This window comes from Vipera berus, assembly GCF_964194415.1.
Source record: "Vipera berus genome assembly, chromosome: 7".
Classification (NCBI taxonomy): Eukaryota; Metazoa; Chordata; class Lepidosauria; order Squamata; family Viperidae; genus Vipera; species Vipera berus.
In genome coordinates this window covers 11,178,624-11,206,459 of record NC_138209.1, presented here as the reverse complement: position 1 = coordinate 11,206,459, position 27,836 = coordinate 11,178,624, and the positions used below count along the sequence as shown (strand labels likewise).

The 27,836-nt window shown below is 42.1% G+C and overlaps 1 protein-coding gene across 2 annotated transcripts; it reads left to right on the top strand.

The window, feature by feature from the left end:
* The first annotated feature begins 95 nt into the window (after nucleotides 1-95).
* Nucleotides 96-27,836, top strand: HELQ (helicase, POLQ like). 2 transcript variants are annotated; one of them, XM_081332876.1, is made up of 18 exons: nucleotides 109-577; nucleotides 2,936-3,680; nucleotides 4,314-4,492; nucleotides 5,894-6,094; nucleotides 6,197-6,269; nucleotides 7,480-7,577; nucleotides 10,743-10,841; nucleotides 12,140-12,285; nucleotides 14,998-15,237; nucleotides 17,173-17,314; nucleotides 18,027-18,131; nucleotides 18,546-18,765; nucleotides 19,937-20,094; nucleotides 22,639-22,737; nucleotides 23,419-23,592; nucleotides 24,611-24,724; nucleotides 26,434-26,568; nucleotides 27,653-27,836. In XM_081332876.1, exons 1-18 carry the CDS (start codon nucleotides 389-391, stop codon nucleotides 27,728-27,730), a joined length of 3,195 nt encoding a protein of 1,064 aa, XP_081189002.1. In that variant the 5' UTR covers nucleotides 109-388; the 3' UTR covers nucleotides 27,731-27,836. The 2 variants fall into 2 exon arrangements, with proteins under 2 accessions (XP_081189003.1, XP_081189002.1); XM_081332877.1 differs by lacking the exons at nucleotides 24,611-24,724; nucleotides 26,434-26,568; nucleotides 27,653-27,836 and having other exon boundaries at nucleotides 96-577; nucleotides 23,391-23,522.

Here is a 27,836-nt window from a genome sequence, read left to right as displayed (position 1 = left end):
TATCGTCATAACAGCACGTGATTCATCCTAGTTCTATTTTTTTTTCCGAACCCAAGTCCCATCAGCCCTTGCCATCATGGCCGCCCATGCGAGGGAAGCCGGGAATTGTAGTTCACTCATCGGAAGCTCATGGGTTCACCTTCAATAGGACGCGAGGGCTGGAAGTGCCTATTCGGAGTCCCGCGTAAATGAAACCCTGCACCCTTTCTTTAGTAGATGGTACAGTCCTCGCTCAGTGGCGGACGGTTCCTTTCCCCAAAAAGCGGGGGAATCAGAGAAAATGGAGTCGCTGCCTGTCGTAGGAAGTGGCCCAATTCTATACTCGCCCGTCTGGTGCAGCACCGGCTGACCCGGGAATTGAGCCCGGTTAGGGTTATACCGCTTTTCCATGGAGGGCGGTGGGTTTGTCATGAGAAGGACGCAGGAGCGACGGAGGCGGCGGCGACGGCAGCCGGGTCAAGGGGCGGATTCGTCCGGCATAAATTGCCGAGGGGGGTCCCGGTCTACTTCCCCGCCGGCTCACAAGAAACTGATCTCGGACGAAGGCGAGGAAGAGCTGGAGGAGCCGAAGCCGGAGGTACTGCCTATTCCAGGCCTCTCCGGGCATCGTACCGAGCAGACTTGAGACTGGGAGACTCCATTATAACAGAATAATAGAGTTGGAAGGGACCTTGGAGGTCTTCTAGTCCAACCCCCTGCTCAGGCAGGAAACCCTCTACCAGGGATCCTCAACCTTGGCTACTTTAAGACTTGTGGACTTCAACTCCCAGAATTCCTCAGCCAGGCATACTGGCTGAGGAATTCTGGGAGTTGAAGTCCACAAGTCTTAAAGTTGCCAGGGTTGAGGACCCCTGCCCTATACCATTTCAGACAAATGACTTCCCAGTCGTCGTCTTCTTCTTCTTCTTCTTCTTCTTCTTCTTCTTCTTCTTCTTCTTCTTCTTCTTATTATTATTATTATTATTATTATTATTATTATTATTATTATTATTATTATTATTATTATTATTTTATTATTATTATTTTATTATTATTTTATTATATTATTATTATTATCATCATCATCATGATTGGTCACACAATCAGATTTTTTTTTTAACCGGATTTGGCATTTTTATCCATTTATGGAGTCCTCAAGGATCTGGGATGGGCAGATGATGTTTTATGTTGTTAAGAGACGTAACCTGTAATTGACTGGTGGTGAATTTGTCAATGCCTGTGGTGTTCAAGTGGTGCTCCAGTTATCCATTATTATCATTAATATTATTGTGCAGTTAAGCATACTGTGCTGATCTGAGGCTGGGAGGAGCTGGTGAGCCAGTTGGATTTGCCACATTTGAATTCAAGGCCAGTGATGGTGATTAAGGGGAGGTGGGGAAAAAAGACAAGTGAGTTAGTTCAATTGGGCAAGAGCAACATTTTGGACTCTTGTATAATGGGTGTGCATGTGTGTGGGTGTTGCAGAGACATAATACATAATACCCTAGTATACCCATTAAAAATCCCCCAGAATTGACCTATCTGTAAAGATAAATTCCTTGTTGTTGTTCTGTCTCTAAATCATGTCCAACTCTTCATGACCCCATGGCATAGACCATAGCACACCAGCTTCCTCCACCGCTGTCCTTTACGTCTCCCAGAGTTTGCCCAAATTCATGTTCATTGAATCAATGACACTGTCTAAACCAGGGGTCTTCAAACTTGGCCCTTTTATGACTTGTGGACTTCAATTCCCAGAATTCCTCAGCCAGCGTGCCCCCTGGTCTAACCATCTCATCTTCTGCCATCCCTTTCTCCTTTGGCCTTCCATCTTTCCCAACATCAGGGTCTTTTCCAAGGTGTCCTCTCTTCTCATTAGTATTTGGCCAAAGTATTTGAGCTTCAGAATCTGTCTTTCCAAAGAACAGTCAGGTGGATTTGCTTTGGGAGGAACCTCTAATAATTCCTTGCAGTATTCCAATCATGAAGAGCCTAATGCTGGGAAAGATTGAGGGCAAGAGAAGAAGGGGACGACAGAGAATGAGGTGGCTGGATGGAGTCACTGAAGCAGTAGGCGTGAGCTTAAATGGACTCCAGAAGATGGTAGAGGACAGGAAGGCCTGGAGGAACGTTGTCCATAGGGTCGCGATGGGTCGGACACGACAACAACAACAAATTCCAATCATGCATCAAAAAAAAAGATCCAGAATGCCAATCATTCCAGTGACATCACAACATGACAAACTATGCCTTATATATAGGCCCTCAGGCATGGCTGAGGATGAAAGGACGTGTATCCTGTCAGCAACTGTTTCCGTTTCTGTACTGGTCTAAAGAAGTTTGTTAGGATGTTCAGCTGAACTGCTCATGTTACGTATTAAGGATATAAGGGAAATTTTGATGTTTTAAAAAAGAGTGTTTTGGTCAACAACCCATTCGTGCCTTTTTATAAGCAGGTAGTCCTCAACTTACAACCAATCATTTAGTGACCGAAGTTACAACAGCACTGAAAAAAGGGTCTTATTACTGTTTTTCACACTTATGACTGTTTCCTCATCCCCACGGTCACGTGATCAACATTCAGATGCTTGGCAACTGGCATGTGTTTATGACAGTTGCAGTGTCCCAGGATCATGTGATTACCTTTTGCGACCTCTTGGCAGGCAAAGTCAATGGGGAAGCCAGGTTCAATTAACAACCGGGTTACTAACTTACAACTGAATCACTGGCAAGAAAAGTCGCAAAATGGGGCAAAACTCACTTAACTATCTTGCTTAGCAACAGAAATGTTGGATTCAGTTGTGGTTGTATGTCAAGGACTGCCCGTATAGTACTATTTCATCCCCATAGTTCTACATTTTGCCAAAAGAATGAATATTTTATCATCCAAGATATAAACGCTTAGTATTAAGAAGTCTCGTTCGCTTTTCACCTGATTCATTTTTTTTTCTTTCAGGATTTTGACAGTGATGATATGTTTGCAGACTATGACAGCTTTTCTGGCAACGACTCTTTCTTAACTGAAATTGATCATATAGAGCAAAAATGCATGCACTTTAGTAGGGATAGTCTGGATTCTGACACCTTAGATGGCAACACTGCTGTGCGGCCTGCAGGTGGAGCTAATCAGATGACAATTGCCAAGAACCTGGCACAGGTATTTTCAGAGACAACACAGGTATTTTCGGAGACAAACGCTGCAATTAGCTCCAGAGTCATAAGAGAATATGATTCTTTGGAACGGATGAAGGAACAGGAGAATAGCTCAGAGCCCCAAGATAACGATTTGGAAAGTCTTCCGTCCTCTCAGCTTTTGTTTCGTCAACGTTCAGATGAATGTCCTCAGCAAGTAACGGCCATAAACGAAATACCCTGTCAGCTGGCCTTCTCAGATCTGCCACACTGCAGTGACAGAGAGAGTAATAAACAAGACTGTGAGTCAGTGAGAACTGCTTTGTTTGAACCAAGTAGGCGGAAGAGTCTCAAAGACCATCTCAAAAATGCAATGGCTGGGAATGCCAGATCCTCTGCTTCATTGGTTTCTAAAAGCAAACAGCTGAAAGAAGCTATTGTAACTGAAGAGATGGCCATTGCGGAGACAGCTGACAACTTGGCTTTTGTAGATATCGGTCCCTTCTATGGTTTACCCACCAAAGTCAAGGAGCTACTGCTACATGTCAGAGGAATTGAGAAGCTTTATGGTAATGCCACCAATCTCTTGTTTGTTGTGACTTTTGCTACTGTGATAAATTCCAGTTTGGTGCAATCTCTGCTTGTTCTGTTAATGAAACCAAATTATTTTTACACATAGTCCTTGACTTATGACCATAATTAAGGCTGAAATTTCAGTCATAGATTGTTGCGGTCATAAGTTGAGACATTGCATTTTTTGACATTTCTGTGGTGATCATTAAGCAAATGCCACAGTTGTTAAGTGAATCCATTTTCCCCAATGAATGTTTTTTTTTTGCCAGAAACCCGGGGGGGGGGGGAAATGCTGGAAATTAGCAAAAAAACCATCATAAATAGCTGCCAGTGTCTACAGGACACTGCAGAGGGAAGTAAAGGTGAGTCAGTTGCCAGGCACCCAAAATGAACTCATTTTTTCCCTTTAAAGTATAGCATCCACCCACAAAGGAGCTGTTCCTGTACAGTACTAAATTTACATTTTTGTTTTTAAATGTTTCCTAGGTTCTTATAAAACAATACAATTTTAAGTGTGCAGTTTGTCAAGCTTTCTTAGAATCCCCCAAACAGTTTAATTTTCATCACGAATCGCTATGAATACTAACACAGGAATGGAAGATTATAAGAAATGCCTTTTAATTTTACAGACTGGCAACATGAGTGTTTAATGTTCGAATCCCAGCAAAAGCGAAAGAACTTAATATATTCCTTGCCAACCAGTGGTGGAAAAACCCTTGTCGCTGAAATTTTAATTCTTCGAGAATTACTCTGCAAGCAAATGGATGTTTTAATGATCCTGCCTTATGTGGCTTTAGTCCAGGAGAAGGTGCGGAAACCGGCTTTATATTCATCTACATCATTGAATTTGATTAACTCCCATCCACAGGAGGGCTCCAGTTGTGGTAGGATAAAATGCTGGGCTTGCACAGCTGGGATTTCAGTTCTGTTATACAAATGAATGAACCTTTATTGTCAAAGTCCAACCATGTATACATTGAGATTGGCTGAATCTCCCTTCATGCCCCCCCCAACTCCCAGTGACAACAAACCCTCCATCTTATTACACCATGTGAGCTAATTGCACAACACACCGGCCTCGCAAGTCAATCATGCATAAAGTTTATAAAATTATTTCCCGTTCAAGAGCCTAACAGCCCATGAATAAAAGCTGTTCTTCAGCCTGTTGGTGCGGCTGGCTATACTCCTATATCTCCTACCCGATGGTAGGAGAGTAAAGAGATACCGTCCAGGGTGTGAGTCATCCCTGAGAATCTTCCTCACTCTTCCAAGGCAACGAGCCCTGGCGATGTCATCCAGTGGTGTCAGGGAACAGCCCACAATGTCTTGTGCTGTGCTCACCACCCTCTGTAATACTTTCCTATCCGCGGCTGTCAGACCAGCATACCAAACCACAATACCATACGAGAGGACGCTCTCTATCGTAGACCGGTAAAAGAGGGTCATTAGCCATTGTTCTACCCTGTTCTTCCGCAAGACCAGGGGTCTTCAAACTTGGCCCTTTTATGACTTGTGGACTTCAACTCCCAGAATCCCTCAGCCAGCGTTGGTAGCTGAGGGATTCTGGGAGTTGAAGTCCCCAAGTCATAAAAGGGCCAAGTTTGAAGACCCCTGCGCAAGACCCTGAGAAAGTGAAGCCTCTGTTGGGCCTTTCTAGCCACCTGGGTTGTATTAACTTTCCAGGTCAGATCTTCGCAGAGGTAGTCCTCGACTTACAGCTATTCATTTAGTGACCATTAAAAGTTACAACGGCACTGTACGAATTGATTTATGACCCTTTTTCACACTTACGACTGTTGCAGCATCCCCACGGTCACACGATCAAAATTGGGATGCCTGGCAACTGGCTCATATTTATGACGGTCGCAATGTCCCGGGGATCACGCGATCCCCTTTTGCGACCTTCTGACAAGCAAAGTCAACGGGGAAGCCAGATTCCCTTAGCAACCGTGTTACCAAGTTACCAAACAGCAGTTATTTCACTTAACAGCCATGGCGAGAAAGGTGGTAAACTGTGACAAAATGCACTTAACGACTGTCTTACTTAGCGATGGAAATGTTGAGCTCAGTTGTGGCCGTAAGTCACGAACTACCTGTACTGGAGGTGGGGGGGGAGGCTAACAGCCAAGAAAACGCCTATGTTTTATTTGCTGTTCTGAAATTGCGCCATCGTAAAATGACTTTTTCTCCCATTTTCTTCATTTCCCAGGTTGGGAGTTTGTGTGGTTTCGGAATGGAGCTGGGTTTCCTGGTGGAAGAATATGCAGGAAATAAAGGAAGGATCCCTCCGATCAGGAGAAGGCAGAAGAAATCCGTGTACATTGCTACTATTGAAAAGGGACACAGCCTGGTGAATGCCTTGATAGAAGCAGGGAGAATCAACACCCTGGGTCTAGTAGTAGTTGATGAGGTTTGTTGCAGTGCTTTATCATTATTTAGTATTTCCAACTTGTTTGTACTCGGTAAATTATTTTGCAGCTTTGTGACTTTCATATCTTTTTCTCATTTAAAGTTGCATATGCTTGGAGAAGGTGGTCGTGGCAGTATACTCGAAATGACTCTTTCTAAGATTTTGTATGCAAGCAGTAAGTTAACCCTGTATAATATCTGAAAAGTCATCTCTGAACTTACTATACTGTATACTAATAGGTTAGTTACGGCAATTTCAAAAAAAACCTACAAAATGGCTGCACACTGTATTTACCTGAAAAGAAGACTCGCCCCAAGTAACACGAAAGGATCGTCTTAAATTTGTTGAAATTCTGGTGCCAAACGTGGTCGCAAGTTGTTATTGTATTGTTATAATATTGTTATTACTGTAAGGGAGAGTGGCAGTTTCAAAATCCTACAAAAGGGCTACACACTGAAAAAAGACTCTTCCCCAAATAACTCAAAAGGGTTATCTTAATTTTATTGAAATTCTAGTGCCAAAATGTGGTTCATAAGAATATAACACTGTAAAGTGCTATAAAGAGCCTTGGTGGAGCAGTGGGCTAATGCCTCCTTAAGTAACACCAGCTGCCTGCAATTAGTGCAGGTTCGAGTCCCACCAGGCTCAAGGTTGACTCAGCCTTCCATCCTTCCGAGGTAGGTAAAATGAGGACCCAGATTGTTGGGGGCAATAAGATGACTTTGTAATAATGCCGCTTGGGGTGTGTGTGAAAGCCCTAATAAGCAGGCATATACATAGAATGAAGGCTACTGCTAAGCTTGTAAGCCGCCCTGAGTCTTCGGAGAAGGGCGGGATACAAATGGAATTTAAAAATAAATAAATAAACAGAATTGCCCAGATTCTGGCTTGCAAACTATGCATGGCTTAGCATTTTTTCAAGAACAAGGAAATACAATTCTTTAAAAACAGTCTCTTATATATTTATGCATCTTGAAATTGTTTGATTTCCACTTTCTGTGGATGCAGAGAGAAGTTGCATAAAATGTATGGATACTCCTGTGATTTTACATTCAGAGGCTAATTCACACTGATTTCAGTAAAACTTACTGTAGTTATTATCATTGACTACTATTTGAAGAGTTCATTGTGTGCTTTTAAGAATAAGGATTTTTTTTGTCCTCAGAGGCTTTCAGAAATATATTTCATGCTGTTTGTATTGGAACAGTATTCAGTTTGGTTTAAAAAATATATGTCTTGAGATGAAAGCATAATGGCAATATTTTTAGGTAAGAGGTTCTTGACATACTTTTACTAATTTTGTTTGCAATATGAATTCTTGCATATTTAAATTCTTAAGCATGCATGTTTAGCATTCAAGCCTGATCTATTTCATTTTTGCATAGAAACAACTCAGATCATTGGAATGAGTGCAACATTAAGAAATGTTGAAGACTTGCAGCAGTTCCTGAAAGCAGAATTCTACACAAGTAATTTCAGACCTGTATGTTATTGAATTAAAAAATGTATCGAAGTTACTGAGAAATAATTGTTACATAGTAACGGGGTGAATGATTAGGGTTTGCAAAGGCAGTTTAGTTTCTTATAGAGAATTCTATAGAGAAGTTGGTGTAATCACCTTACAAAAAATAGACAAATTGGTTTGAAAATGAAGGTTTGATCTGTTGTTCAGTCACTTTGATGTTTACAGTTAATAATAATAATAATAATAATAATAATAATAATAATAATAATAATAATAATAATATAAAAATAAAAAAGTTGGAAGGGATCTTGGAGGTCATCTAGTCCAGGGCTTTTCAACCAGTGGTACGGGTACCACCTGTGGTACATTGGCACCTGGCAGGTGGTACGCGACCATCCTAGAAAAGTGGTAGTGGGGGAGGGGAATGGCAGCACCGCATAAGCCTGAGCAAGACATGGCTGGAGTTTCAGGGCTGTCAGGGCTCAGCGGAAGCGCCAGGATCAGTGCCAGGCTCCAGCTGGAGCTCGGCACTGATCCCGGCACTTTTACTGAGCCCAGAAGAAGCGCCTATCAGCTAGAATCTCGCAGCATCTCCAGGATCTTGTGATTTACATTCAAATGCTTGGCAACCGATTCATATTTGTGACGATCACAGTGTCCCAGGGTCATGTGAAGTAACCAAAACCTGCTGCAACCACCCAGCAGAGGGGGGGAATAAAAACCAAACACCCTACCCCACCCCACCCCCGCTGCCAATCCTCAAGAGAAATGCACACAACAATGAAAACCTCGGACAGGAGGAAGAGCACCACCAGGCAGGCAGGCAGGTGTCTTGCTCAGCTGTGGCTTGGGGGGCACTTTTTACAGTGCCATTGTAACTTCGAACAGTCACTAAGCGAACTGTTGTAAGTCGAGGACTACCTGTACTTCATCACTTTTTTTCCTTTTTTTGAGGGGGGTCATCAAGTTTTTGACACCTTGCTAGGCGACTGGTGGTACTCGGATGTTGCCCTATCCTAAAAGTGGTACAATGGGTGAAAAGGTTGAAAAGCCCTGATCTACTCCAATCCCCTGCTCAGGCAGGAAACCCTATATCATTTTGGACAAATGGCTGTCCAATCTCTTCTTAAAAACTTCCAGTGTTGGAGCATTCACAGCTTCTGGAGGCAGGTTGTTCCACTGGTTAATTGTTTTAACTGTCAGGAAGTTTCTCCTTAGTTCTAGGTTGCTTCTCCCTTTGATTAGTTTCCATCCGTTGCTTCTTGTCCTGCTTTCAGGTGCTTTGGAGAATAGCTTGACTCCCTCTTCTTTGTGGCAGCCACTGAGATATTGGAAGACTGCTATCATGTCACCCCTCGTCCTTCTCTTCATTAAACTAAACATACCCAATTCCAGCAGCCGTTCCTTATATGTTTTAGCCTCCAGTCCCATAATCATCTTTGTTGCTCTTCTCTGTACTCTTTCTAGAGTTTCAACATCTTTTTTACATCATGGTGACCAAAACTGGATGCAGTATTCCAAGTGTGGCCTTACCAAGGCATTGTAAAGTGGTATTAGTACTTCACGTGATCTTGATTCTATCCTTCTGTTAATGCAGCCCAGCACTGTGTTGGCTTTTTTGGCAGCTGCAGCACACTGCTGGCTCATATTGAAGTGGTTATCCACTAAGACTCCGAGATCCCTCTCACAGTTACTACTATTGAGCAAGGTACCCCCTATGCTGTATCTGTACATTTGGTTTTTCTTGCCTAAATGTAGAATTATTTTTTTTCATCATTCAATTTCATTTTGTTAGATAGCGCCCAGTGTTCAAGTCTGTCCAGATCCTCCTGTATCTTAAGCCTGTCTTCTGGAGTGTTGGCTATTCCTGCTAGCTTGGTGTCGTCTGCAAATTTGATGAGTTCCCTATTTACTTACTTACTTACTTTTTTATTTGATGAAAGACCTGGAAGTATTTTTACTTTCTTGTCACAACTGTATAAAATAGGGGAAATGCTCATCTTAATTAAATTTGTATTCTACTAGGAAGTAGTATCTAGTTTGCTATATTTTAAAAAGCCAAGAAGAACAGTGCATGTACTTACTCAGGAGAAAAATCTAGGTAGTATAGGAATCTCTACCTACAACCATAATTGCCCCAAAATTAAGAGTTGTAAATGGGTTGCAGTCATTAAATGGGTCACCATGTGACTGGGCCTGGTTTTACATTTTTTTACAGTGGTTGTTAAGCAAATGCTATAGTTGTTAAATAAGTGCCATGGTCATTAAGCGAGTCCATTATACCCAATGGATGTTTTTCGCCAGAAACCAGAAATAAATGCCAGAAACAGGCAAAAAACAGGTGCCCACGCCAAGTGTCAAAATGCAATGACATGACTGTGGGGGGAGGGGGGTGGTTCAGCCATTGCAGCTTTAAAATGAAGTTGTAAGTACCTTTTGGGGGGGATCCATTGTAACAGTCACTAAGCAACCAGTCGCAAGTTGAGGACAGTCCATATACCAGTGATGGCAAACCTTTTAGAGACCAAGTACCCCAAAACCACCCCCGTCTTCACTCCACTCCCTGCCCGCCCGAACGGCCACCCACCGCCTCCATGGCCTGCCGCTGCAGATCACCCGGGTGGCCCAACAGCATCATGGCGGCCATGCCCTCCGCCTGCATCCTGCAGCATCATCTGCGTGCGACGGGGCGCGAGGGCGGAGTCTTGTCCCCGCTACCCAGCTGCCATATCCTTGGTTGCACTGCTCCACGCAGGCCGCACCTGGGAGCAACTCTCCTCGGGGGGGGCTGCTGGTGAGGAGGGGGCCATTGTGGGGAGGAGAGGCTGGGGCAACAGCGTGCATGCCCACAGAGAGGGCTCTGAGTGCCCCCTCTGGCACGTGTGCCAGTGGTTTGCCACCGCTGCTATATACCCTAGTAGTTCAGTTGTTGGACTGAAATCAAAGAGATTTGAATTCAAGTCCTCAGTCATGGAGGTCATTGGTGATTTAAACATCTCACAGGGTTGCTGTGGCCTAAAAATAACCATGTCACACATGTCCTTTGTTGCTTGCGTAGGAAAGGTGAGATTTAAATATGTTTATGTTGCTGTACTTTCAGCATAAACAGCTCTTTTCAAAAAGTCTTTTCCAATGAAATTCATGGTCTAATCCAATTATTATTCATACCTTTCCACAATATAGGTTGAATTGAAAGAATACATTAAAATACAGGACCGCATCTACGAACTTGATAGCAAAGCAGAAAATGGCCTTAAGTTTTCACGTCTCCTCGATTCCAAGGTAATGCAGCTAAATATGCGGACATTTCATTTTCAGTTTGCAACTTCACTTTCAGCCACGGCTTTTTCAAAACCGTGTTCTAACAGCATGCCATTCGTTATTACAAAAGCACCATAGCAGTCTCTAAAACAGCGATTCCCAAAGTGTGCAGCGTACCTTCTTTGAGAAGGTACAAAGCCCAGGAGATAAGTGAATAATCTTTTAATGGTACATTGTTTCATTAAATCCACTTTTCCCTCAATATTGCAAATAAGTAATGTGGGAGAAGCACAAACAGTGACTTTTTTATTATTTTTTTATGTCTTCTTTATTAAAAATAAAGTTTCATTGTGTGGTTTTTCATTGTTCATTTGTGTTTTTGGGGGAGGTGTGTATATTAAGATTAGATTAAAGCAGTATTTCCCAGCCTTAGCAGTTTTAAGATGTTTGGACTTCAATTCCCAGAATACACTGCTGGCTGGGATATTCTGGAAACTGAAGTCCACAAATCTGAAAATGGCTTAAGATTGGAAAACGCTGCACTAAAGGAAGGTATATAATGGCAAAAGGTTTAGGAACACCTCCTCTAAAATATCATAAGTAAACAAAATATACAGGTAGTCCTCGACTTGCAACAGTTCATTTAGTGACCATCCGAAGTTACAACAGCACTGAAAAACATGACCTAAGACCAATTTTCACACTTACGACAGTTGCAGCATCTCCGTGGTCACAAGATTTACATTTGGACGCTTGACAACTGACTCACATTTGTGAAGGTTACACTGTCCCGGGGTCACGTGATCCCTTTTTGCACCCTTCTGACAAACAAAGTCAATGGGGAAACCAGATCCCCCTTAACAACCACGTTACTAATTTAAGAATTGCAGTGATTTACAAATGTCATGGGAAAAGTTGTGAAATGGGGCAAAACTCACTTAACAAATGTCTCACTTAGCAACAGAAATGTTGGACTCAATTGTGGTTGTAGGTTGAGGACTACTTAAATTTTCAAATTATTTCTTCACTTTTTGGTACATAATTGTGATGCTTTGCTGATCTTGATTCTACTGCCTTAAGTGGGAGATGTAAAACCCTGGAGAATCAAATGCTTATTTTGTATTTCTTTTTAGAAATTATTTAATAGATTAAGCCCATTGAAAGCAAGTATTTAAAACTCAGGCATCAAGTAGGGATCGTTTGATAATTTGCTTTCTTTATATCCAATTAAAGTTATAGAAGCTTAGCACAAATACTTTGACAAATTGAGATTACAACAATTTGCTTCCATTTAGAAATAACGCTGCTTAATATTTTAGTATTCTAGTGCTCTTCAGAAGGTAGATCCTGATCATCTTATTGCATTGGTCACAGAGGTTATTCCCAAGTACTCCTGCCTTGTCTTCTGTCCTACTAAAAAAAACTGTGAAAATGTAGCAGAAATGATATGCAAACACATAAACAGGTATGTCTCCTATGTGCACTTCAATTGCTAAATCAGTGTTTCTCAACCCTGGCCAGTTTAAGCTATGTGTACTTCAATTCCCAGAATTCCTCAGTCAGCCATGCTGATTGAGGAATTCTGGAAGTTGAAGTCCACAGAGCTTAAAGCAGCCAAGGTTGAGAAATGTTATGCTAAATGAACATTTTCATGGATCTCCTGGTGTCAAATGTTAATTTGTTGCAGACGTATTGCATTTGCATCCTAAGCAAATGTAAAGAAAGCATTGCAGGAAATGTTCATGTGTCAAAGGATAACAGTAATGGCGTATAGCAGGGGTCCCCAAACTTGGCAACTTTAAGACTTGTGGACTTCAGCTCCCAGAATTCCCCCAGCCAGTCTGACTGACTGACGGGGTATTCTGGGAGTTGAAGTCCACAAGTGGCTGGCTGCCTGAAAAATTCTGGGAACTGAGGTCCACAAGTCTTAAAGTTGCCAAGTTTGAAGACCCCTGGTGTATAGGGTTGGAAAACATTCTATCTAATACTCTGGAGAACTACTGCCAGTGTAATCTGTACTGATCCAAAGAATCCAATAGTATAGATATAATGTCATGTGGGAAAGACCTTGGGAGGCAGGACCAAGAGATCCTGCCTAGGGAATGGTCAGAGAAGAGACAGCTTAGCCTGCAGCGGGATAATGGACAGGACAGGAGGCTCAGAAGAGACCCTCTTTTGTTTCTCTGGCAGTAAAGGAGACAGTGGGAGAATTATACCGTCAGACCTGCAAGGCTCTGGTAATGTAGCTTTACACCCTAAAGTAGAATTAGCTTATCTCAGTCGTGGCGGGCCTATGGCACGCGTGCCAGAGGCGGCACTCAAAGCCCTCTCTGTGGGCATCCATGCCATTACCCCAGCCCCGCCTCCCCCCGCGGCCCCCTCCTCACCAGCTGCCCCCCTGGAGGAGAGTCGCCCATGTGGAACAGCATAGCCAATGACATGGCAGCTGGGCAGCGGGGACAAGACTCCACCCTCAAGCCCCATTACGCGCAGGCTGTTCTGTTCCAGCCTACGACCGGCCCTGTTTGTGTGTCAGGGACAACCCCTTTTTCCTTTTTACAGTGAATAGGCTGGAAAAACCCAACCCAAATTCATTTACAGTTCAAACAAAAAGGCAACAGAATATTTCCTTCAGTAAATGAATCAAAATATCAAACGAGTCAACAAAGAGTTAAACAGAAGTAGCAAGAACAGAACAGGACTCTTTCAGAATGTCTTCAAACGGTTGCCTTCAGCAACCAGCCCCGCCCACACCTTCCTCTTTTATTATCAGTCCCAAGGCGTGGCTTCTCACTGCCTTCTCCTCCTCTCACTGAGTTGCCTCATTGATTTTCTCTGCTCTACTCTGCTGGATTGCCTTCTGCTTCTAGCGTCTCTGAACAGATTCAGCTGTGACTCTTCTGAGTCCGACACCTCGTACTCACACAGCTGAGCCTCATGAGGAACATGACTGGAGGGGCCAGGTTGAGAGTCCTGCAGTGCATCAGAGCCTCCCTCTGACACCAAAGGCTCTCCAAATCCCTCCTCCTCCCTCCTCAGATTCATTGGACTCAGCTGCTGGGAGCACAGGCTGACACTAAATCACAACACGGGCGGAGGGTGTGGCCACCATGGTGCTGCTGGGCCTCCTGGGTGATCTGCAGCGGGCCGTGGAGGCGGTGAGGCCCTATGGGTGGACAGGGTGGGGACGGAGCGGGGGTGGGCTGGGGGCAGGGCGGGGCGGAGTAGGGGCAGGCTGTGTGGTGGCGGTGGTTTTTGAGCACTCGGTCTCTAAAAGGTTCACCATCACTGGCTCATCTCATTTTCTTAATATTCACTTATTGATCTAATTCACAGCCTAGAAAATCAGGTCAAGTGCTTTCTTGTACCATGTTCCATCTTTCTTTTCCTTTTGGCAAATCACTGTTGGCTTTGGAAATTAGAATGCTTTACAATATCCAAGTTGCAAGACTGGTTCTTATCACTCTTTCCAAAAAAGTGGAAGGGGCAAACAAAAGACAAACATGTACTTGTCAGGCTGGGAAACGGGTGTGTCAGCCTGAAATGGTTACATCCAGCCAGATATATTTGAAGCTGGGTTCAAATTCCAGATGTGGAAGGGAGGCCATATTCCATGGTGCACTTCCAGTCTTTTAATTATAAGCTAATCAGTGGAGAAGAATACAAATAGTCCTTGACTTATGACAGAAATGGAGCCTTATGGTCATAATCAGCTCACCCTATGACTGGACCCGACTTTAGAACATTTTTTCCAGTGGTTTCAGTGTGGTAGACATCACACAAATACTGCAATAATTAAGTGAATCCATTATACCCAATTTCTGGCCCTTTTTTGCCAGAAATTAAGACTAAACCCCAGAAACTGCCAAAAAGCGTCGAAAATATGGCCACAAAAGTGAAAATAGTCATTTGAGCCCAGAGGGAATATGGCCATAGTAACTTCAAGGTCAGATTGTAGGTAAGTTTTGGGGAGGTCTGTTATAACTTTGTTCGCTGAACGACCGGTCCCTGAGTCAAAGACTACCTGTACATTTGAAGTTTTGGTGCGTCTTGTAATGGATCGTTCCTTGTTCATCCTAGATGAAAACGACTAGTTACGTTTGGAACAAAAGTGGCTTGTGCACAAAGTCCCAAGAAGGAGGATACCCATTGTCTAATTCTACCCTTTCTTTGCTAGAGAGCTTAAAAAGATCAAGGAGAAAGAAAAATGCAATCTTCTAAAAGAGTTAAGAAACATCTGCAGTGGAAAACTCTGTCCAGTTTTGAAGCGAACGATTCCGTTTGGAATTGCCTACCATCACAGCGGTCTCACCAGCGACGAGCGGAAATGTATAGAAGCAGCTTATTCCTCAGGCTTCCTCTTTCTGCTAACCTGCACATCTACGCTTGCTGCGGGCGTCAACCTGCCCGCCCGAAGGTTATAGCACTGGCTTTTCTTTTTTATGTTCCTCATGTGAAATAGGGTAAACATTCTAACATAAGGAGCCTTGGTGGAGCAGTGGGCTAACACCAGCTGCCTGCAATTAGTGCAGGTTCGCATCCCACCAGGCTCAAGGTTGACTCAGCCTTCCATCCTTCCGAGGTAGGTAAAATGAGGACCCAGATTGTTGGGGGCAATTAAGCTGACTTTGTAATAATGCCGCTTGGGGTGTGTGTGAAAGCCCTAATAAGCAGGCATATACATAGAATGAAGGCTACTGGTAAGCTTGTAAGCCGCCCTGAGTCTTCGGAGAAGGGCGGGATATAAATGGAATTAAAATTAAATTAAATTAAATTTCTTTCGCTGAATCCCCCAAAAGCCATCTTGTGGCATGACTCAAGAACCGAGTGACGCTGTGGTGGTTCCGATAGATGAGACCAATTAAGAGAGCTTCAAGGCAAGGAATTCTCCCTTGAAGAACATTTTTATTTGGCTACAAAATAACAGCACGTACAAAGGTGAACCCAAGGCTAAATCCCCCTCCCCTCTGGTTACAAAGTGTGCAAAGTTAACAATTCCCACCCCAAATTTGATGTCATAAATCACGTTGTTAGTAAAGGCGGGCATTCCTCCCAGATCTCCAGCCCGCCAAAATGTAATCGGGGTTCCCATACCTAAGAATTGTTACAGCTAACTTAAAACTACACTTCCCCCCTCCTCCTCCCCTTCTAAATAGGTGGCAACCGAAAAGAAAGTGAAAATGGCTTCAGTTCAACTCGTTTGACAGGTGCTCCTTAAGTATCCCAGTTGCTTCACTCAAACAGCAGCTAGGGAAATTCTAAAGATTCATTGTTTCTCTTTTTTAAAAAAGAAAAAGACAAACCATGGCCATTAAAAACCAGGGACTAGACGCAAATCTTTCCCTAAATGGTCTTTTTTTGTGTTTCCAGAGTATTATTTAGAAACAGACGTTCAGACACACGATTCCCACCCAAAGTATGAAAGAATATGATCTAGGAATAGCATTCGGTAATCTAGAGGTGCCAATTCCCACTCCTTACTAGCAGTGATGAGGTTACTTAGTTTGGATAGTGAAACATCTGCAAAAAAAAACCCCAATAACCAAGCTCAAAGAGCAACAAAGACCCCCTCACTGGAGATAATATGCAAGCAGCAGCTCCCAACACCTGTTGATAGCCTTATCCCTCATAAATACAGGTAATCCCCAATTGGGCCACTGAAATGATGGCCCATGTGCTGGCATTGTGGAACAATGGCTTCCATACTTGGAACTGTGTCTGCTTTTATTCCAGAACAAATGCATATCAAAGTAAAGTCTTTGGTTTGATTTCAGTGTTCTTATGGCTTAGGATATCCCATTTTATTCCATTATTAGCAATAATTCCATTGTGACAGTTATTCCTTTATGCACTTTAAGCCTTGCAAAACAAGGTTCTGCTTTCCACGGAGGTTTGTTTTTTAAAAAATTTCTTTTTACCGTTTATAAAGACCTTCGCTCTTTCCGCCGTGACCTGAAAACTCACCTATTTGAACAAGCCGGCCTGGTCTGATGGGTTTGGGGTATTTTAATTGTAATTTTAATTAACTTTTTACTGCAATTGGGTTATTCTATTTAATTCTCATTTTAACTTTTGTATATTGTATTTTTATTGCATTTTATTGCCCTGTACACCGCCCTGAGTCCTTCGGGAGAAGGGTGGTATAGAAATTAAATTAATAATAATAATAATAATTTCAAATATTGTATGATTCGTCTGTTGTTGAAAACCATTCAGTAAAAAAAATCATCTTTTTGCATCATTTACCTTAAAAGCTATCAAAGTATTTTCAAGTGCTTTTTCTCAGTGAGGAAAGAAAAAAAATGGATGTAAGTGAGAAGTAATTAAAGTACCTGTTCATTTGATTCTGCAGGGTCATTTTAAGAGCGCCATACGTTGCTACAGATTTCTTGAAGAAGAACCAGTATAAACAGATGATTGGCCGAGCTGGTCGTGCTGGCATTGATAAGGCTGGTGAAAGTATTTTGATTGTGCAAGAGAAAGACAAAGAACTGGTAACCTAAATGACAAGAATGGCAACGTTTGATATTTCTAAGTCGTCGGGATTAATTGATTAAATAATACTGTAGTGGGTGGAGTTCAAATATGTAAAGCCTTGGTCTGAAGTAATTTATTTATTCTTCTAGTAAGTACATTTAAAGATAGCTTCACTTTGTAAGGGCAAATAGGTTCTTCATAATTATGTCACTGCCAAGAAATATCATCACCAGCTGGCTCAGGAATTCTGGGAGTTGAAGTCCACGAGTCATAAAAGGGCCAGGGTTGCCTACCCCTGCTTTAGTGGAAAGCAATTCATCAGAACAGGATTGTGGCATTTAAAGACAATTGTGTTTATTGATCAATTAAAACAGTTACCGGTAAGTTGTCCTGCGTCACAAAAATGTAAAAGCAGTTTTATTTTCCATTCCCCCACATCTTCTTGAATAGATTGGTGTTGCAATGCAGTCGCTATAAAGCAAGTGATAATGCATAGTTATATATCTTGAGAAAAGATACTGCAAATACATAGAGCTATCTCTGAGAAGCTAATGTTCCTCATGATAGATGACTTGAGCAAGGCATTATTTGCAGGAAGTGATACAATTAAAATAATACTCAGGATGCAATGGAGCAGGCATTTCATAATGTTACAAGCACAGGTCAGAATCATAACTTTTTTTCACAGTTATTATGTTTCATTAACACATGCTGTAAATTTGTTTTAAGGTTCAAAATTTAATAACCAGTCCCCTAGAAAGCTGTTACAGCACTCTTCTGCTGGAATCCAACAAGGGCATCCGAAGTTTACTTTTATCGGTGGTTGGTTTAAAGGTTGGTAATTCTAAAATGTTAATTTTCAGCTATAATACTTTAGTGAGAGAAGTTTGGAAGTAAGAATTTAGAAGTAATAGCAATCGCAATAGCACACTTAAATGCCACTTTACAACCCTCTCCAAGCGATTTACAGAGTCAACCTATTGCCTTCATCAATCTGGGTCCTCATTTTACTGATCTCGGAAGGATAGAAGGCTGAGTCAACCTTCAGCCGGTCAGGATCGAACTGCTGGCTATGGACAGAGTTTGCCTACAATACTGCATTCTAACCACTGTGCCACCATGGCTTCTTTTACTCTCTCAAATAAAATGATAAAATTCTCTTTTGTCTTGGCTATAAATTGTTTTTCCCTCAAACTAAGCCTTTAGTTAGTCTTAGTTTAACATTTGACCTTTGATATTCTGTTACAGGTAGCAAACAATCCTGAGGAAATTTACCAATTCATGGGTGCAACCTTACTTAGTATACAGCCACAGCTCCTGCCTAAGAAGAGCCTGCAAGATGTAACAATGGAAGCATTACAATGGCTGAAACAAAATGGGCTGCTAAAAGAGAAAGAAAATTCTGACAGCGAAAAGAGCTGTCAGAATAATCTAGGGATCACTCAACTGGGCCGAGCCACCTACAAAGGTAAAAGATGCTTGTGTTATTGGTTAAAGGGCAGGTAAGCAGAATCGGCCTTACCAATAAGCAGAATGAAACTGTCACCTCTAGAACAGGGCTTTTCAACCAGTGGTACGGGTACCACCTGTGGTACGTTGGCACCTGGCAGGTGGTACGCGACCATCCTAGAAAAGTGGTAGTAGGAGAGGGGAATGGCAGCACCACACAAGCTTGAGCGAGGGATGGATGGAGCTGCAGGGCTGTCAGGGCTCAGCGGAAGCGCCAGGATCAGCACCAGTTTCCAGCTGGAGCTCGGCACTGATCCTGGCGCTTCTGCTGAGGCCAGAAGCGCCGATCAGCTGGAATGTTGCAGCATCTCCAGGGTCTTGTGATTTACATTCAGACGATTGGCAACTGATTCATATTTATGATGGTCACAGTGCCCCAGGGTCATGTGAAGTGACCCAAACCTGCTGCAAACCACCCAACAGACAGGGGAAATAAAAACCAAACAACCCACCCCACCCCCACTGCCAATCCTCAACAGAAATGCTCACAACAATGAAAACCTCGGACAGGAGGAAGAGCGCCGCCAGGCAGGTAGTTGTCTTGCTTGGCTGTGGCATGCGGGACACTTTTTTCAGTGCCATTGTAACTTCAAACAGTCACTAAGTGAACTGTTGTAAATCAAGGACTACCTGTACTTCATCACTTTTTTCCCTTTTTTTTTTTTTTGGTCATCAAGTTTTTGACACCTTGCTAGGCGACTGGTGGTACTCGGATGTTGCCCTATCCTAAAAGTGGTACAATGGGTGAAAAGGTTGAAAAGCCCTGCTCTAGAAGCATCCACGGGAAGCGACCGGGTAGAGGGAAAGTGACAGGGCAGTGCAAGCTCCACCCCTTTTGTGCATGTATTAGAGAAGGTGGAGGTATCTTCTCCCTAGGCCTAGAATAATAGGAAGGAGTATTCCTAACAACACCAGGATATTAATTAAAACTCTGTCTTCTGTGGTACTAAATTTCATTGGGAAGAGATTTTTGCCTTTTCATAGCCTCTCTTGTTACAACCAGACCCCGGTTACAACCCGGTTACAACCAGACCCCGGCTTTTGTTGTTTTGGGAGTCAGATCCTGTGGATGCCTCTACTCACCTCAGGATGCCGATTGCATGTAATCCTTAATTTTACTCCTATCTTAGGTTCAATTGAATTGGCGCACTGTGACACTCTCTACAAAGACTTGAAGAAAGGACTTGAGGGACTAATACTTGAAAGCTACCTTCATCTGCTCTATCTGATAACACCATATGATATGATTCCTCAGTGTAGCCCAAACTGGATGGTCTATTTTAAACAGGTAAGATGCTTTCAAAGAAAACATCGTTGGGTAATCTTCTCCCGAGGCCTAGAATAATAGGAAGGAGTATTCCTAACAACTCCAGGATATTAATTAAAACTCTGTCTTCTGTGGTACTAAATTTCATTGGGAAGAGATTTTTGCCTTTTCATAGCCTCTCCTGTCTATTCTAAAACTGTGTGTTTGGGCTCCTTGGCGCTCCCAGAACAGTAGAAATGAAACTGATTGAGTTATGCATATGCTGCTGACAAAAGGCTAAATAAAGAAATTTAAATCGGGCACAGACAGGATTTAGATCTTTTGAGAGTTTGTTTGCTGGTGGGAGATATTTATTTTTTATCTTATAAGTTAAAGATTAAGAGCTGTTCTGCAGAGATTCAGATTTTACCAAACACATCATAAGTGTTTTATTTTTAGGAGAAAGGTATGTGAAGTACTGACTATATTTATGTATAATATTCATTTATCTAATACGGGTATATACATTCCCTCTCTACATGGGGCTGCCCTTGAGGACCACCCGGAGGCTTCAGCTGGTGCAGAATGCGGCCGCGCGAGTCGTGATGGGGGTCTCCCGATACTCCCATGTAATACCTCTACTCCGCGAGCTGCATTGGCTTCCGGTTGCCCTTCGGGTGAGATTCAAGGTGCTGGTGATGACCTATAAAGCCCTAAATGGCGAGGGTCCAGGATATTTGAGGGAACACCTGCTGCCAGCATCAAGCTCCCTTCGTCCAGTGCGCTCCCACAGGGAGGGTCTTCTCAGGGTGCCACCGGTTAAAGATTGCCGGCGGGTAACACCCAGGGGTAGGGCCTTCTCAGTGGGCGTGCCTGCCCTTTGGAACCAGCTGCCCGCGGAACGTAGGACTGCCCCCGACCTCCGTTCATTCCGCTGGGACCTGAAGACCTGGCTCTTCGAGCTCTCTGGCCCAGGCTGAGAATTTTTTAATTTTTAATTTTAACTGGGTTTTTATTTTTTCTCAGGGTTTCATTTAATCTTTTTTAATTTTGTTTTAACTTTTGTATTGATTTTCTTTTAAATACCCTGTAAACCGCCCTGAGTCCTTCGGGAAAGGGCGGTATATAAATCTAAATAAATAAATAAATATAATCACCTCTCAAAGCAGTGTATAAATTAAAAAACTGAAATAACCACCATTGAAGTGACAAAATACTGACATGAAACCCAAGTTCATTGAAACACTGAGGTTAACATAAGGAGAGCAAAACCGCGGATCATTTATTCAAGGACAGGACAAAATGGCCCCCGGGGGCAGGGGGGGAGGAGAAGAACTAGGTCTTTGTTATGAACCTGGGAAGAGGGATAGGCAACTCAGAGTGCCATCACAGAGAAGGCTTACCTACAGGATTGTCACTTGCCCGGCTTTTACAAGTGACCACTTTCAGTAGCTTCCCCCTATTGTGTGGAAATTCCTCTTAGCAGAAATACAGTTTGCCAAACCCCTCTTGAGCTTCAGGAAAATGATTAAAAGACTTTTTGTTCCATCTAGTTTAGGAAGTGGGTATGTGACAGCTGAAGGTGAAGTTTCCTGGTACAGATTTCTAAGTTCTGGCTTCTTTTTTCTTTTGTAATTTTCTAACACATTTTTTGGGTATTACGCAATGTTGACATTGTTAGCCACCCATAGCCTTCCTGCCAGGGTGCACATGTCTTTGCATTCACCCCTATTTGAAGAGGAACTAAAGAGCCTCTTGTTGCGGGTGAAGGAGAGTGCAAAAGTTGGCTTGAAACTTAACATTAAGAAAACCAAGATCATGGCATCCGGCCCTCTCAATTCCTGGCAAATAGATGGGGAAGAAATGGAGGTAGTGACAGATTTTATTTTCCTGGGCTCCAAGATCACCACAGATGGGGACTGTAGCCAAGAAATTAAAAGACGCTTGCTCCTTGGGAGGAAAGCCATGGCAAATCTAGACAGCACACTAAAAAGCAGAGACATCACCCTGCCAACAAAAGTGGGTATAATCAAGGCTATGGTCTTCCAATTGGTAATGTATGGCTGTCAAAGTTGGACCATAAGAAAGGCTGAGTGCCAAAGAATTGAGGCCTTTGAACTACGGTGCTGGAGAAGACTCCTGCGAGTCCCTTGGACTGCAAGGCGATCAAACCAGTCAGTCCTAGAGGAGATCAACCCTGACTGCTCTTTAGAAGGCCAGATCCTGAAGTTGAAACTCAAACACTTTGGCCACCTAATGAGAAGGAAGGACTCACTGGAGAAGAGCCTGATGCTGGGAAAGATTGAGGGCAAGAGAAGAATGGGACGACAGAGAAAGAAGTGGCTGGATGGAGTCACTGAAGCAGTAGGTGTGAGCTTAAATGGACTCCAGAAGATGGTAGAGGACAGGAAGGCCTGGAGGAACGTTGTCATGGGGTAGCGATGGGTCGGACATGACTTCGCAACTAACAACAACAAAATACAACAGCTCAGTTTTAATATTTCTCATGTAAAACAGGATAGATTGTGTCCTAGTTACTATTTGCTTAATTTTAGATCCGAGCTGATTATACTTTGTTTGTTTTAGTTCAATCAACTAAGTCTAATAGAACAACAAGTAACCAGTACTGTTGGAGTGCCGGAGAGCTTTATAACCAAAAAGGCATCTGGACAAGCCATCAAGAATGTAAGAGAAAGTTTTGTTTATTAAACAGCGTATCTGAATGGCCACCAGAAAAATACACTTGTAATTATTTATTCCATTGATTATACGTTTCTCTTCCTTCTCTTCTCCACTTTCTCTTGCCATTTAAGCTCCTTGTTAAAGTAGCAACATTAAATAAGAGGATTTTGAAAATATCGTAAGAATTACTGAAATACTAGAGAATCCCATGTTGAAATCTCCATGCTGATGTATCATAAAACACATCGGGTGACGGTCATTGGGGATTGTCATTATTCCTCTAGCTACAGTTGGTAAATCTGTTGGAAAAAACCAGATATATTGCCTTCCTTAAAGAAAAAGTGAAATTCAGTTGTAATCTTATGTGTATGCATGATGTAAGAATAGTAAGAATACAAAAAGAATTAAATTAATTCATCTGATATTGTATATGTTGAATGAACTAGCAAGAAAATGTTTTTAACTGTAATCTGAGAATCAGCAGGAAAATTCTAGAGTTATATTTCTGTTATTTATATTGCAAATTCTATTTTAGAGAAGTGTGTTACTATATCCCATAGATACATGATTCACTGTTCCTACATTGTGAAATATACTGTAATTATTTAAGAAACTTAAAGAAATAGAAGCTTGCAAAGATTTTATGTTGTTTTCAGTTTCTTTATGAACTTGGTATCTTCTTAGGAACTGGATAGTAATACTGTTAATAGACTTTACCTGTCCCTCATCCTTCATTCCTTGTTAAGAGAGACCAACATATGGGATGTGTCAGAAAAATTTAATATACCACGAGGATTTGTTCAAAGTCTTCTCAGTTCAGCGGCTTCATTCTCCTCCTCAGTTCTGCATTTTTGTGAGGTAATGTACAACAGCTAAATAATTCACTGCAAGGCAAAAACATCATTCATTACTTTTCTTTGAAAAAAAGTTAGAATTTCTTTGGTATCACCTCACACAATTTCCTTTCATAAATTTAGATCCAATTTTCAGTGCATTACTTTGCTCCCATGCAGAACGGTTTTCAAACTGAAAATAACACTCATAGATACCTTGTAATTTTGTATATCTCATTTTGAAACCAATCCCTCTGATATGTATGTATGTATGTATGTATTTTTTATTTATTTATTTATTTATTTATTTATTTATTTTTATTTATTTATTTATTTATTTATTTATTTATTTATTTATTTATGAGAAATTATATGGCCGCCTACTCACTCTCAGTGACTCCAAGTGGTTTACAAAAATAAAATTACCCCTTAGCTCAGACATGTCAAACACAAGGCCCGGGGGCCGGATCTGGCCCGCAAAGTGATTTCATGCGGCCCGCAAAGCTATCCTGGAAACAGTGAGGGAATGGCCCCCACTGCCTTGGCCCTGGCCCAGAGACCCTCCTTCCGCCAGAGACCCTCAGATCTGTCCCACTCCTGTCCAGGCCCCCATAGGCACCCTTGATGCAAATGATGTAGAGCTGGCCATGCCCACCCAGTAGGCCATACGCACTCTAGCCACGCCTACCCAGTAGGCCACGCCCACCCTAGCCACGCCCACCCGGCCCCCTGAGGGCAACCGCAATGCTGATACGGCCCTCAATGAAATTGAGTTTGACACCCCTGCCTTAGCTAATACAGCATCATATTGACATTTTCCAACAGCTGGTTTTTCTTTTGTCATCATAACATGAAAGATTTTGTCTTATCACAATGTCGCATCCCAATATTCTAGGGCCCACTTTAATCCTTTTATCTACCGCAAACATTAATTTAGATACAACAAATGGATCCCACTAAGAGAAGAAATTGAGCAAGGTTTGATTGATAGGTTTCTAAGTAAAACTGACCAACAGGAATGTTGCTAATGTGTTTTCTTACAGGAGCTGGATGAATTTTGGGTTTATAAAGCTCTCCTGCCAGAACTTACCAAGAGATTAAGCTATTGTGTTAAAGCAGAACTTATTCCTCTGATGGAGGTAGCTGGCGTTTTAGAGGTTAGTACAGTCTACTTTTGACAAAAAAGGACCTTCAGTACACCTGGATGCAGTTTATGCGAATTATTATTATTATTTTTTAAATAGGTTAACTAGGAGGGTTTATTAGATATCCAAGCAGAATGCAAGGATGACTTCTGAAATTTCTTCCGGTTGCTCAGTACTTCTTGAACGTTTCCAATTGGAGGTAGAGGACTGGCACGTTGGCAGGTGTCTGTAATGTAAATCACACACCTGAATTCAAAAGGACCTTGGTTGGGTGCTTCCGGTCCAGCTTTGGCCTTGTTGGCTATTGGACACCAAGTTCTGCTTTGCAGAAGAGGAGGGTGAAGACAGACACTAGCAGCTCTTTGTTTTTCAGCTGAGAGCCATTGTAATAATAATAATAATAATAATAATAATAATAATAATAATAATAATAATAATATAATAATAATAATATAATAATAATAATAATAATAATAATAATAATAATAATAATAATAATAATAATAATAATAATAATAAAGTTGGAAGGGACCTTGGAGGTCATCTAGTCCAACCCCCTGCTCAGGCAGGAAACCCTATACCATTTCAGACAAATGGCTGTCCAGTCTCTTCTTAAAATCCTCCAGTGTTGGAGCATTCACCACCTCTGGAGGCAGGTTGTTCCACCGGTTAATTGTTCTATTTTATTTTTATTTTTATTCCATTTATATCCCGCCCTTCTCCAGAGACTCAGGGCGGCTTACAAGCTTAGCAGTAGCCTTCATTCTATGTATATGCCTGCTTATTAGGGCTTTCACACACACCCCAAGCGGCATTATTACAAAGTCAGCTTAATTGCCCCCAACAATCTGGGTCCTCATTTTACCTACCTCGGAAGGATGGAAGGCTGAGTCAACCTTGAGCCTGGTGGGATGCGAACCTGCACTAATTGCAGGCAGCTGGTGTTACTTAAGGAGGCATTAGCCCACTGCTCCACCAAGGCTCTAACTGTCAGGAAGTTTCTCCTTAGTTCAAGGTTGCTTCTCTCTTTGACTAGTTTCCATCAGTTGCTTCTTGTCCTGCTTTCAGGTGCTTTGGAGAATAGCTTGTGAGTTTGTTGTGGCTGGAGAATTTTGGGCATCAGAAGTCCACAGGTTTTAAGTTGCCAAGGTTGGACATCCCTGATGTAACATCTTTTTTTTCTTTTATTAAAGAGTTTTTTTTAAAAAAAAATTTTACAATACATATCCCCAAAAACCCCCCACCCCAAACCACCCTCCTTCCCCCCCCCACTTCCCAGAGCTGAATACAGGGTTATAGATATAATAATCATATTCTAACTAAAATTATCCATTATAAAATTAACCAAAATTCATAATGTGCTTTAACTCCCCTTTAACATAGATACATTCAAATTATTAAAAACATAATAATAACTTAAACAAAAATAATCAATGCTAATAACAATATCCCTCTAAAATCTACTCATAAGCTAAGTGAAACTTTTTAGTCCCATATTTATTCTGAATATAATCTATCCATCTTCTCCAAACTGAAATATATCTTTCTTGTGAATGATCCTTCAAATAAACAGAAATCTTAGACATTTCTGCAAGATTCGATACTTTAAGTGCCCATTCTTCCATAGTAGGCAAACTATCCTTCTTCCAGTATTGCCCTGATGTAATGTCTTGATCCATTGCTAGCTCTCTCCTTTAATTGGCTTCTTCGCTGCTTCACAGGCTCGAGCCAAGCAACTCTACAACCTGGGCTATAAAAGTTTAGCTCACTTGGCCAATGCAGATCCAGAACATCTAGTCAAGAATGTTGTACATATGTCCAGAACTCAGGCCAGGAAAATAGTTTCATCTGCAAAGGTAAGGAAAGAAGTAGCAAGACACTCTGGATCAACTGCTGTTTTAGGTGGGAAGAGCTCTTATATAGTTGTCAGAAATCAAGGTCAGAATAATCTCCATCTTTGGCAAGTAGCCATTCTGTCTCTCTTTTATCTAAGCCTTATGGACTAAGGCAGTTGGGGTGAAGTCTAGTGCTGTTTTTGAGAAATATATATTGATAATCTGTGATGAACTGTGTATGTTGCTTAAAAAAAAAGACAGTCCATTACGACAGGGGTCTTCAAACTTGGCCCTTTTATGACTTGTGGACTTCAACTCCCAGAATTCCTCAGCCAGGCACGTGTTAAAGTCCACAAGTCATAAAAGGGCCAAGTTTGAAGACCCCTGCATTACGAGGATCAGTAGTTGGAATCTTATCTGTTGCTGGGATCTTCGCACAACTGCAGAGCACTGGTGCTGATTGTGGATGAGGTATAAATACATGTCAGATTTTCCCTTTGTTGCATGTAAAGCAAATGCTTTGGGGTTGCTGTTTTTTAAAAACCTAAATGCAGACATTAATTGATCTGGGAGAAAATAAAATTGGAGGCCTCATACGAATGAAGGTTCAATCTAGTCTCTGCTCCAGTGAGCTTTCTAAGAAATGAACACTGTATAATATCACCTTGGGAGCTATTTGGTCTCAGATACACAGTAAATAAAGGTAAAGGTTCCCCCGCACATGCGTGCTAGTCGTTTCCGACTCTAGGGGCCGGTGCTCATCTCCGTTTCAAAGCCGAAGAGCCAGCGCTTGTCCGAGGACGTCTCCGTGGTCATGTGGCCGGCATGACTAGACGCCAAAGGCTCATGGAACGCTGTTACCTTCCCACTGTAGTGGTCCCTGTTTTTCTACTTGCATTTTTACGTGCTTTCGAACTGCTAGGTTGGCAGAAGCTGGGACGAGTAACAGGCGCTCACTCTGTTATGCGGCACTCGGGATTCGACCCGCCAAACTACCAACCTTCTGATTGACAAGCTCAGCGTCCTAACCCACTGAGCCACCGCGTCCCTTACACAATAAATAGACTACAGTAAAAAGTTGTGACTTTTTTGTCTTTGAATGCAGATGCTCCTTGCTGAGAAGACTGAGGCTTTACAAGAAGAAGTTGAAGAATTATTGAGAATACCCACGGATGTTCCATGAGGCTTTTTATTTTTCCATAAATCCAGGATCCAATAGATTTATCTCCTGCCTTGATCACTGCTTGTATTTACTGTATATATTAATCTAATAAAATTTATCAAATATT